This window comes from Vanellus vanellus (genome assembly GCF_965231255.1).
Source record: "Vanellus vanellus genome assembly, chromosome: Z".
Lineage (NCBI taxonomy): Eukaryota > Metazoa > Chordata > Aves > Charadriiformes > Charadriidae > Vanellus > Vanellus vanellus.
This window is the reverse complement of record NC_138908.1, coordinates 79,463,693-79,476,657: the sequence shown is the minus strand read 5'-3', so window position 1 is coordinate 79,476,657 and position 12,965 is coordinate 79,463,693. Positions and strand designations below refer to the sequence as shown.

Genomic DNA, 12,965 nt, shown 5'->3' with positions numbered 1-12,965 from the left:
AATAACTGAAATATGAAGAAATCACACAAGCACCTGAGCAGTGTAACTGGAAGATTTCACATATGGAGGCTGTTAAGTGCTTTGCTCTCATTTTTACATAATTACTAAAGTTCTGCTCTCTGAAGAAACTACATGAAAGCAACACCCTCCTACTTCAGTATCCTGTTCCCTGGATGTAAACAAAATTAGACCTGCCAATTATTGTGACCACAGTACATTTTATTTACCACTTCTTTTATTTTTGCATTTTGGAACATGAGCCACATTCCACTCCTCCTCTTGATGCTTCATAAAGAACTTCAAGGCGTCATAGCTTAATGTGCACAAACCTGCCGAAAACAACATCTACAAGAGAATTACTAAATGACCAAATTGTACTCAAAAACTTCATTTACAGGACTTCATAAGACAGCAAGATGCCATTTTACTGTCAAATTCCAAGCTGAGTTTACAAAACTACTATGTGGGGGGAAAAAATCATTTTTACTAACAAGGACTTAAAATATGCATAAGTCAAATGACAAACCTTCACAATGGCATTTTCAGATTTCCAAACAGTAACACTAAGTAGTTCAGACAGTAAATATGGGGTTTCATTTATCAAAACATGTGCCAATCTGCCAGAAATGAAACTGTACAGGGATAATAAGAAGCCTGGCTGACTGAAAACTGCTGAAAGAAAAGACACTTTGCTAGATCAATCATATTTGAACCTTGTTGGTAGATGGATCCAGAAGCAATAGTCTTGGCCTGGCAATTAAATTTAAGCATAATCATCATCTGGAAGGCGTAAAATCATAGTTTAGGATGCTGTCACAGCATGCAGAGTATTCCCTCGCTGCACCTGCACTGCTACCAGGCAAGACACGGTCACTGTAAACAAAGCTACTTTTTGATTTCCTGGTTCCTTCAGCCAGGAGGGTTTGAGAAAGTTTTGATAGCCACAATTGTTTTATTTCATTTTATTCTTGATACTTGGGATATACATCCTTCAGCTGGATCATTTTTAAATCACTTCAGTACTTAAACTGTCACACTTGATGCATAATCTGACACCACAGAGTCATAGTTTGAATATTTTGGTTCTATTACTTTTAATTCTGTACCAGTTAATCATATTTTATTTAAAGGTAAAATGTTAATCTTCTGATGTTAAAAATCATCATACTTTAACTTTTTATGGCCACATATTAAAATAAGGATACTTGCCAATTACCTAGAGCCTTCTTTTCAGTATTCAAATGAGAAGTTGACAAGAGGTCAGCTCAGAATCTCTGCATGGCAGAGGTGCTCTCTTTAAATTTCCCACTACTTACCAGCTGAAATTAGTGCACCTCACCAATGGCTACCCGACTTAGAAGCATCTTATTTTAACCCTGAGTAAAAGGTTTACCTAAAAGCATCTTGCTCCAAATTGTTTCCTATAAACTGGTTGCCCGCAGTATTGCAAGTTCAAAACTGTAATACAAATACTTCAAAAAGCCAACGGTTCTCTGAGATAATGAAAGCAAATTTTTTTATGTTGTTTTAATATTGCTACTTCTCGTGACTTAAAATATAGCTCTACACACACACCACCAGAATGAGGTCTTAGACTGCAAGCATTTCCCAGCAGGGATTTTTGTCTGTATACTTGTCTGCAAAGCAACTACCAAATTGTTAATCATCTATAATTAAAGACACATAAGCCCAGAACCCATCAGAGTATATCTCCAGTTTGCTCACATGGCCCTTTATGCATAAGATATGCCATTTCAGTCCAAGTACCCTTTTCCATTTGGGTGCCTTCTTCGTATCTTTATGACACGCCAAAGACAACAGGCATTTTTACATTTATTTTTAAGTACAAAACACATGAAAATGATAAATCTGTGTGACACGCTTCTCTCAGTCTTTTGCTTGATGTTAACATTTTGGGGTTTATTTAAGATTTTCAGAGATACACAATGTTTGTATTGGTCAAGGCTGAGTATGTCCATGAAATGCCGTAACAAAGCAACACGCATACGTTTAACCTTTCATGGCACACAAAGGCCAGCAAGCAGTACCCCAAGTTTTCAAACAGGTAAGCAGCAGAGAAGGCAGCAGAGTTGCCCAGCGCCACGCATAGTAAGTCAATAAAAGCACAGAACTGAGTTGGAGATTAACTGGTTTTCCATGCTCAATCATGTGGGCCACATCTGACTCATAAGCAACATACTATACATCTTGATATTCACATTTTCCTGTGACCACAGCTGTATACTGCAGGTTGCACTCATCTGCTCTACCTTTCACACTCTACTTACAACTGTAGCAAGTCATCCTAAGATAAAGTTCATACAGGACAAGATGCAACATATTAATTTCATTTTTAAATGGAAGAAAAGCAGTGTGGTTTTGGTGGTGGTGTTGATTACTTATTTATATTTATTCCATCATTTCCACATTCAGAACTGCAATTACTGGCCCTATCTCTTAGGTTTTTGATGCTCTGCTTCTACTATTAACTTCTGTACAAGTATCAAAGCTCTTACATACATATGAAGAATCAAAGCGACACTGATCATACAACAACCACCACCCCCACTTAACAAGGGCTCATATACCTCTGCCTGTCTGGAAAATTACAAAAAAAAAAAAAGTAATTTAAATGTAAAACTAAAAACGTGGAAATGTACAATTCCAAATGCACTTCTGTTGAGAAGTACCAAGTCTAGCAGCTGACACTGCTCCCTTCCTGAACCTTCTCTACAGCGATGGTCTGCTGTCAGGAAAGCCTGACAGTGCAGTGGACCACTGCCTAGATAGGCAACTTGCTATATAAGGCTCCATGCTGTATACATGAGGCAATCTCAAGGTTACAATCTTTATTTTAACACATCATTAACTTGAATTTTAGAAGACGCTTACTCCTTCATGTGGAGGATTGTCTCCCATCCTTTATAAAGAAGGTATCTGTTACAACATTTGGAAGTGACTAGTAGGGGTGAAAGCTAAGTTTAATTTCTTACAGATTCTTTACAATGAAACAAACTATATCTAAAAAGTGCAGATATGCTTTTTTATTTCTTTTGCAGTTCAGGGGAGGGGGGAGGGAAAAGCATCTCTGATTTGTATATTAAAGCGCAAGCATCTGTCCTACTGATGATATTCTAGGGAAGCACATTAGCATAAAATTTAACGATGTCAAATAAGTGGATGTGAAATAGGGACTGCGTAAAGACACTATTTCCAAGCCTGACAGAAACATCACTGTTTAGAAATGCAAATGAAACCATTATGTTCAATAATTATATGAAAATATGAACAGTTCAGCATGTTTTCCAGCCCTGATGGCGGTTAATGGGATGTACGCTTATGTAAATAACTACTATTAAAGCTAATGCTGAAAAAAACTAATAAATTCATACTAAAGCAACTGATTTAGTACGCTTTTAAACCCCAGCAGTGCTCACTTATTAGAAAGGAGTGCATTCTTATGTTTAGAACTCATTACTGTTACAAGTCACTGCAACTCCATCAATTACCATGCATTAATGAAAATGGGACACATACAAAAAAATTATTGGCTCTCAGCAGTTTTCTTTAAAGACAAAATATAGGGGTATTACCATCATGGGGCCTTGAGGGGAACTTATCAGCAACATAATCTTTATTACTACAACTGTACTCCCTGTGCTATAACCCTGGGGTATTTTTTGTCCCAAGAAGGGGATAACCCTATGTAGAACTCTTGACATATATGCAATGAAAGTGACCATACTGCCATCAGTAAAAACTTACCATTTTCACAATTAAAAATACATTTAAATAAACATATACCCACTAGTACATGAACTGAAAGATGTAGATGTGAAATGAAAAAATCACAATTCCTGACACTAGAGCAAGGAGGTGTAATACGAATAGAATTAAGGATAAAAGGTACATATGGAAGTCTTCTATGAAGTTGTTGATAAATTCCATCCAGTTTTACACTTACACTTTTAATGACCTCTTACAGAGCCATGGAATTAAGACTTCAAGGATGCTGTTCATTCCTCTTTGGATGTTTTCTCCAATTCCTCTGCATTACTTGAGAAATTCTTAGCCCTGTTTAAACATTACACTTGATAGAGGTAACAAAACCAACACAGTGCTGTTATAGCAATGAATCCCTACAGAAATTAAATGCTGAGATTTATGGAATGTCTATAACTCTACAACTAATGCGCTTTCATTTTCTAAAGCAGTCTCTGAAAATGAGATATTAAGGTAACATCCACTAGATTCTAAGAAGTTCAGCAAGGCTGAAAATGCTTTTATAGTCATTTGCATTGACTGGCAGTCTAAAATTAAGGATGGGTTTGAACAACCTTACACGGGAATATGAACAAAGAACTGATGCCAAACGGGAAGATTCACATAGGACAGTTATCTGTCCAGTCTCTGGTGCTATAAAACTTAAGTCCAAGATGGCATACTGCTACTAAAAGTCACAGCAAAGGCAGGCAACTCATTGGACTACAAAAGCGTTGTCAGCAGGAACTATGAAACCTCACAACAATAGAAAGAAGGAAAGAAATAGTTTAAGTTTTCATCATGCATGAACAGTGACAAAGTTCATATAGCCCAATGTCCAGTATAATAGCCAATGCTAAATTAATGCTAAGTTTAATGCTCTCTGTAGCATAAGGCAAAAATAAAGGCTACACCAACCTGAAAAAAATACAATCTAAAAGCAGGTAGCAAAACTAGGCTTTCAGAGGGCCAGCAGCTGACAGCATACAACAGCAACCACACACATGATCACAGTCACTGTGACAAATGTTTAATGGGCAGGCAGTGGAAGAAAAAAATACAAAACTGTCTGATTGCTTTCACTAAATCTCCGTTGAAAGAAAGGTATGAAGTGTTTTGCTATCTAGACCATTAAAACTATTTCATGAGCGAAGGCCACCCTAAGGTTAAAAACAGTAAGACAAATTTACTACTGATTAATAATAAAGCCATTCATTTTATTCTTCAAATCTAAAGTAATTACAAGCCAGAGCATGGCAAATGGATTTAGCAGAACCCATTACGTCAGAAGAATCCTTTAAAGAAGAACAGTAATTTAAAAGACTAAACTGAATAATGAACTCTCCTGAACAACAATTATTATGAGATTGATTTATTGAAAGTGTATTTAATCATGCAAGAAATGTTTAAACTTTCCAAAATAGTTCAGTAAGACAGAGAAACCAATAGCAGAGTCAGCCCAACGTCCTCATTATAGTTGAGAAGCTGAAGCAGATGGAGAATTCATTTAGTCTGGAAGGATAAAGTACATCAATTTCTCTGAATCCACACTTCTAGTCAATTTGTTACAGTACCAGCTTCAGCAATTAATGATCTCATTTTCCCATTTGTGCCTCCTTTTAAGAGATCTCAGTCTTTGTTTTCGAATAAGCCAAATGTCATAAAGGAAAATTTAACTCAAAAACACATCACTTTGAAAGCTCACATGCCTAAAGCCGAATGTTTCAGCTATAGCCACAAAAGAAGGGGCTAAATTCAGTCAGGTAAGCAGCCTGGTCAGTTTAAGTGCCTGAAAAAATAAAGATCTGCCTTTCACCTGAGACACAGCCCTTCTCACCAGCCTGACTTCTACAGAGAAATATCTTTTACCTGACCTACTTCAGGTTTTTTCATTATGGTAACTAATGTTGATGTACAAGATTGCCATGGCTGAAGATGCACCTCTAATGACAGGTCTCTCCCTTTAAGTTCTGACAGGGGCAGCTCATGATCATACCCAGTTCTGAGATCCACACCACACAGTTAGTACAGATAATATCATGTCTGTGCTTAAGATACCAGTCATCCTCCAGAGCTAGATGACAGGCTGTCTGTGAAGCATATACCTACAAGCAGCTATCAACAACCTGGCAGAGCAGAACTCCAGCTCTTCAGCCAGTAAGACTGCAGCTGGCAAACACCAAGTCTCTAGTACCAGAAACAGATCACCACAGTATAAAAATATCATGAAACAGAGGAGATGGCGAGAATGCTACTAGCCCTCAGCACTCACCTCAGTGAGCCTCCAAAATTCTACGCCAGAGCTGCTGGGTAGGAGAGTCTTCTAGTCAGTCAGGTACACACAGAACAATGTTGTTCCACACTTTACAGTATAAATTACAAAGCAACTCTGCTCCTCTTATCCCACAGCTATACTTCTGTATTGACAGTGCCATCACACAAATAATCCTGCACCACTGAGTGAGAAGTTTTAGGGCAAAAAGCCTATCTAGCTCTCTACAGAGGCTCATGTTCACTGTTTAGATGCTGCCTGTTGATTCCAAATCATTTCATAGCATGCACAATGTGGCTAGCTTGTGCTCTAAGGCACTAGCTAGGATTAAACACAGAAAGCTGAGCTTTAAATGAATCTCCAGTCATTGATCCATTTGAACGCTCAACATTACAATACGTTTCACCTTGTTTTAGTTTAAAAGTTCATGAAAAATTCAAAATATCTTATTTACCAGATAGTCCTTGACTGATTCTTCTACATTTAAGAAGTTCTTGAATACATACATTATTTAGCCAATACTGCTGTTACAGAATAGCATATAAATATTCAGGGACTTTTTAATAAGTTCAGCTTTTATTCAATAGACCATAATGGTTGCTTAGAAACATTTACTAGTAGAAGACCTATAATAACAGTAAGGGAAACACCTTGGATAAAACGGAAGAAAGGAGCAAAATACTACTTTTTCATTCTCCTCACATGCCTTCAAACAAATGATGATGCACAAAAAGATACATAGTATGCATTCACATACAACAAAAAAAAATAGGAAGGGAAAAATTTAAAATAATAAGGTGAGGGAGACAAGTTGAGAAATAAAAGAAAAACTATGATAGTCATTTCAAACCCTCAGTTCATAACTTGTCAGCAACTATACTGTCAGGAACTGTACTGCAGAAACTATAACAAAAGCAAAAATCACCCTTACACTTAGCTAAAGTTAAACTCTAAAATTTTTACTGAGTTTTACATAAGTAGCCTGACTTTCAAATGTAGTAGGGACAAGTTTCCTGAAAACAGCAAATATTTCTCTATATAGAAATTTTCTTCTTGACTTTTATTAGTTTTTGAGGGGGCGAGAGCGGCAGGCAATAAGGCAGGGATCCAACTTTCATATATACATGCTTAACTATACTGTTAATTTCCAAATACCATTTCTCTATGACACTCTGTTGTCATTGTGAGTTCAGACTAACTGTCCTTCTGCAAACAGCAGCCCTGGGGAGGCACACACACATACATCTTAAGCAGGACATGAGGACCACACGTTCAACAATATACTTTGCCAAAGGCTTTCTATGCAAGACCTTGCGTTTGTTTCTTTATTTGTGATGACAACTTTGTGGGTCAGATTAAAAAAGGAAAGGAAACAGAAGTGCCTATTTCTCTCCCCATTTTCAGAAAAGAAGTTCAACACTATAGAGAAAAGTAAATATGACAGAATAAACAAGTAAATTGTAAATTCTCTACCCTGATACCTGCTTTTCTATCGTCTTGTTCTTTGGCCTTAAGAAAGTCAGCAACTATTTTTCTCCTGAAAAATAATACTAATTCTACATTAGCACAGAAAGATAGGAAAAGGAGAAAATATGTAAACAGCACTAATTTATGAATATATGCAAGAGTAATGTAATGATGAGTACTATGGCAAAACTAAAAGCATTTTATTGAAGACTCTAGATAATGCTTATAAGAGGCCCATTATTCTTCCAGCAAATTAATATTCTATGTCTCACTAACAATAGCAGCAAATGAACTGTTTACATTAAGTTAATATTCATGTTAACTGAATGCAAAATCAACTAATTAAGTAGTCCTAAGTTACAATATTAAGGACATATGTAAACAGAGCCTGTCATCATTTTTAAGACTGGCAAAGTAAATCCTATGGGATTTGTTGGCTGGGTCTTCAAATCAACAGAACATTTTCAGTCAGGAAATAATTCCCACAAAAAGCTTAAGTAACCCAGGTACATTCTAAATATAAACCACTACAGCAGTTTAGTAGGGCTGATAAGTTTAAATTTACAAAAAGAAAAAAAATGCTTGTAATAATCAGAATCTCTTCTTCCCTTTACCTCCCTATTCTTTGTCTCCAAAATTATAATTTCAGCATTCAATAGAATTCAATAACCAATTTTTTTTTTTTTTAAGAAGTTCTCTCTTCTCCAATTAATAAATCTTCACAGAAATGTTAAGGCTGTTTTGCTTCTTCATTTATGCAACACCATCAAATTTAGATGAAAAAAATCCTTAATGGTGATAACAAGAAAAGCTAAAGACCATAACATAATTTCTTTGGGCTCTGAAATAACAGTAGTATTTGTTTCTTAATAATCTCATTATCATCATTTTTTTCCTCAGACATCTATCATGACAGTACTGGGGCATCTTACAAAAGATATTTTCCTGTTTCTTAAATTAAATCATATTTGGGACCTAAATAAATAATAGGTCCTTGAAAATATGCCAGAAACAAAAGGAAAGCCAGAAGCTTTTCTCTTTAACAGCTCCCAGCAGAAGTGGAAGAAGGGGCAATGCAAGTAACCTAAGACCATAACATGGTGTACACTGCTCATCCCTTATTCTGAAAATGCAAATGAAACAACAAAAATAAGGACATTGAACTTGCAAGTCAAACACTCCAAACGCAACACCAGAGTTTAGATAGCCACTAGAAGCACAGTTCAGTCACCTGGTATGTATCCATCATGATCTGGGAATACAGAAGCAAAGAGAAGACAAATACTAAGAGTAGATGCTGAGAAAGCCACGAAGGTCAGTTATACATAGAATCATAGAATAGTTTAGGTTGGAAAGGAGCTTGAAGATCATCGAGTTCCAACCCCCCTGCCATAGACAGGGACACCTCCCACTAGCCAGGTTGCCCAAGGCCACATCCAGCCTGGCCTTGAACACCTCCAGGGATGGGGCCTCAACAACCTCTCTGGGCAACCTGTTCCAGTGCCTCACCACCCTCAAAGTGAAAAATTTCTTCTTAATGTGTAATCTAAACCTACCCTCATCCAGTTTAAAGCCATTCCCCCTCATCCTATCACTACACGCCCGAGTAAAAAGTCCTTCCCCAGCTCTCCTGTAGGCCCCCTTGAGGTACTGGAAGGCCACAATAAAATCTCCCCGGAGCCTTCTCTTCTCCAGGCTGAACAGCCCCAACTCTTTCAGCCTCTCCTCATAGGAGAGGTGCTCCAGCCCTCAGATAATGCTCGTGGCCCTCCTCTGGACACGCTCCAGCAGGACATGGTGAGCCTTGTCACATAAGCTTAGTCCCAAATTCTCTTTCAAAGTTTGGAGGGTGCTAGAATACACTGAACAGACACATCCCTGCTTTCAGCAGCTGTCTCACAATCATATGACTGATCCTAGGCCACTTGCCTTCATCCTGACTCTTCCTTAACCCTGAGTGCTTATCCCAAACACTTTTGAATTCATCAGTCACAGGCTTTACTTTCGCATCAGCCATACCCAGCCCAACTTCCTTTTCAAAGTCCTTACTTCCAGCCAGGTTCTAGTTCTCACTTCCCCAATATAGACTCCACTTACGTTTTCCCCTCTACCTCCTGCTTGGTCTTCCCTTTGAGAAGATTAATTTTTCCACCACTTTCCTCATCCTTATAGCTGTAAGATGCTCTCATTGTGGACGGCATCAAAAGAATGGGAGCACCTGTTACTGGACTGTCCAGTTCAGCCCAACTGGGTGGATTTTAGTAAGAACAGCAAAAGATGTTGTCGCAGCATGCATACCTTACACCACTAAGCATCACATCTCCAAAGAACAGCAGCACTAGAACTTCTTAGAAAAAAGGCTACAAGAGTTAATTATAGATAAAATAAAGGTTTGATTCTATTTTGATTCTAGAACTGGTTGAAACACCTTAGATCAAGTTTCTTTTGAAAGAAGTCAGTTTCAAGTGGGAATACCCTGTGAAAAACTAAGCCAAAATATCTGCTTTTGAGCAAATTATAAGATAATATGACAGGTCTAATGATACCACTTTAGGGAAAGTGAGCAGACCAGAAGACTACTCGAAATCCCTAATCTTCCTTAAAGCTCTGATCATAAGTATTTGGCAACCCTGACAACAGGCTGGCCTATTTATGATTCACAGCGTGCTTAAAGTTGTCCTCCATTAACTGCATGCCCTAGTAAGAACTACTCAAATTTCACAGTTTCAACTGCAATGGAAGGATAGAATGTATTTGCAAGTTTGCATGAAATTTTAGTTGTTGTTCCCTACCCAGACAACGCTGACCAATTCCAAAGCAAATGTAAGACTAGGCTACAGACAGATACTTTTTTTTCAATACTGGTAAGTTACTCAAAGTTTTGCCATGAGATCACTGCATGCCACCTACCGCCCTACCTACCAAAGCTTTTGTCATAGTTCATCAGCAATGAATTCAAATGGATGGATCCACATAGCTTCTCAAAAAAAAAAAAAAACCAAAACAAAAAACACCACACATGTTGCTGAAACCACACTCCCTGTGCTATTCAAATTAAACCTTTATCAAGTTGAAATTACACTTAACTGGATATTCTGTTATATCAGAAGCACCAATTTATTGATGTAGGGTAATTTTAAATACTGGGCTAGATAAAGTAATTTTATAGAGAATAAGCCAGCTTTGGGTGAGGACAAAAAAATGTAAGTAAAATTGATTTTACCAGACTTGAAGTCTTTTTTCTTATGGTATTATATCCCTGATATCTTATTTGCAACTGAAGTCTGCACATTTCAGAAGAATTTGAAGAATTTCAAGTTGCTGTTCTTGAAAATAACCAGAATCTTTATTCAACTTTGGCAAGGCATTTCTACCATTTCTTGTCTCTGCAACAAGCTTAAAGATAAAAAAATTAACTGATCAGAAGTAGGTTGAGGATCTTGAATCATTCATGTACAATAGGCAAGTAGTGCAGTAGTTAAAATTATATTGGTTTAAACTATAACCTTGTTTTATATTTCTAGATTTTACAGAGTTTTATGAAGTGTAAAATTGCATGCATTAACCTTCTGCCACGTCTACCAGACTTCAGAAAAAGTATTCATGCTTGTTCAATCTATTTGTAGTAAAAGAAAAAAAAAAAAACAACCCCAAAAAAACAAGCAAGCATGCCTACTTCCCAGTAGCCAAATAACCTTAGATGAATTAGTGAAAGCTTTATGTGCATAAGTTAAAAAATATTAATCAGGAACATACATCCCACCCACATTCATGAGCTAACTGAAAACACAAGACGTAATATACAACAAAATACTGACTTCAGTGAAATCAATGTAAAAGAGTTATAGTCACATCCAATGGCTCTTAAATACATCAGATTTAATATTTTCCAGAACTGTTCCATGCCCGGCCAAGCTTATCAATGTGTATATTATTTAGTACCAACAGACCAAATTCTTTCTATCAATGCAAGTGCTACAAGGGATGTTCTGGGTCATCAAGGGCAAAACCCTGCTGAAAAAGAACACATATAACTGAATTCCTTTGAATTCCTTTTGTAAGCCAACCAAGCTCCATCATAAAAAAGCTTTTATTTGTTAAACCTTCCAGTCCTAAACTGTGAAATATCATTGCTCAATTTTCAAGAGCCCTCCTCTAACTTCATGTTTAAGTTTGTGGATTGTTTATCTCCATTTATTTTTGTTCCAACACTGACCTATAGCTTGAACACAGCTTTTTGTCTCAGCATTGTGTCTCCCCTCCTATTCAGCTTACCACCATCTCGACCTACTTCTATATGGCCAGTCACTATCCATAAGCATATGCACACACACTTCAGTCTCTTCTCTGAAAATAGCTTCTCCAGGCTCCCCATCATCTTAAGTAGCCCTTCTCCAAAACTTTTTCACTAACTTCATTTTTTTACTTGCACAAGGGATGACTCGGGACTGAAAACAGTACTGTGCACTAGTTTTCATCAGTGCTTTTTAAATAGTATTAGCATCCTCGCTACATGAAATACAGCTCCTGACAAATCACATTCTATTTGCTTTTGCTGTAGTTGCAGCACTGTCTCTTCCATATCCCACTGTAGTCAACCATTAGCCTTCTGAGGAATTAAACGGGAAAGCATCAATATCAAAGATTTGGAAGACAAATGAACAAGAGAGTTTTGTAAAGGTCTATCACACCACATTAAGGGAAATTGTAATTCCTGCAACATCAACTTTTCATGTGATATTCCAGGACTGGAACTAAGCATACACAGCTTAACAAAAATGGAAGTCACAGCCTGAAAGAAAAGAGAATAAGCTAACCTCAAACTAAAAACAAATAAAAGCTACACCAAAAAAAGGCTGAACTATCTAAACCTCTTGGTACATACATACAGTTTATACGCCTTCAGTGTAAGTTGTCTTTCTCTGGATATGGAGAGCACTGGAATACCATGCAAGTTTTAGAACTCAATTACAACAACCTAACAGGATTAAGTAAAGAAAAAAAATATAATCTATAACCATATTTTAATGCATAAATTCCTTATTGTCATTTTCAGTTGACAAATATCTATTTCATAGCAAAACAACATCATAGGAACAGCTGGATGGCAGTTTTAAGCTCAAATGAACCAGCATCACATGCTGACAAGTCATCTCTGTGATTGCTTTTGAATGGCAGCACATGCAGATTTATTCTCTGCCATAAATTAGAACAATTATTTCTCTGTAGTTCACTTTTTATTTCAGACAGTGAGCCCCTGCACACATTTTTAAAGGATATCTTCCCTTTCCTTGATGATAAGTTCATTCTGTTCTTCTAGCTGTCTGATCTTCTTCTCAAATGACTCCTGTTCAGCTTTCAGCCGTTCTTCTGTCACCTCCTTTTCTTCACTTACCCTGAAAAGAATTTGAGAGAGATAAAATATATGTCCATAACAACAGTGCCTGACTTCCAACCCTTCTGC

At 37.1% G+C, this 12,965-nt stretch overlaps 1 protein-coding gene across 1 annotated transcript in view; it reads right to left on the bottom strand.

The window, feature by feature from the left end:
* Nucleotides 1-12,965, bottom strand: part of KIAA1328 — a gene marked incomplete at its 5' end in the record, with an annotated part of 173,059 nt that overhangs the window by 140,096 nt on the left and 19,998 nt on the right. Inside the window, one exon of the mRNA XM_082498031.1 lies at nucleotides 12,774-12,897. Within this exon, the coding sequence (XP_082354157.1) occupies nucleotides 12,774-12,897 (124 nt within the window). The remainder of the gene's footprint in view (nucleotides 1-12,773; nucleotides 12,898-12,965) is intronic.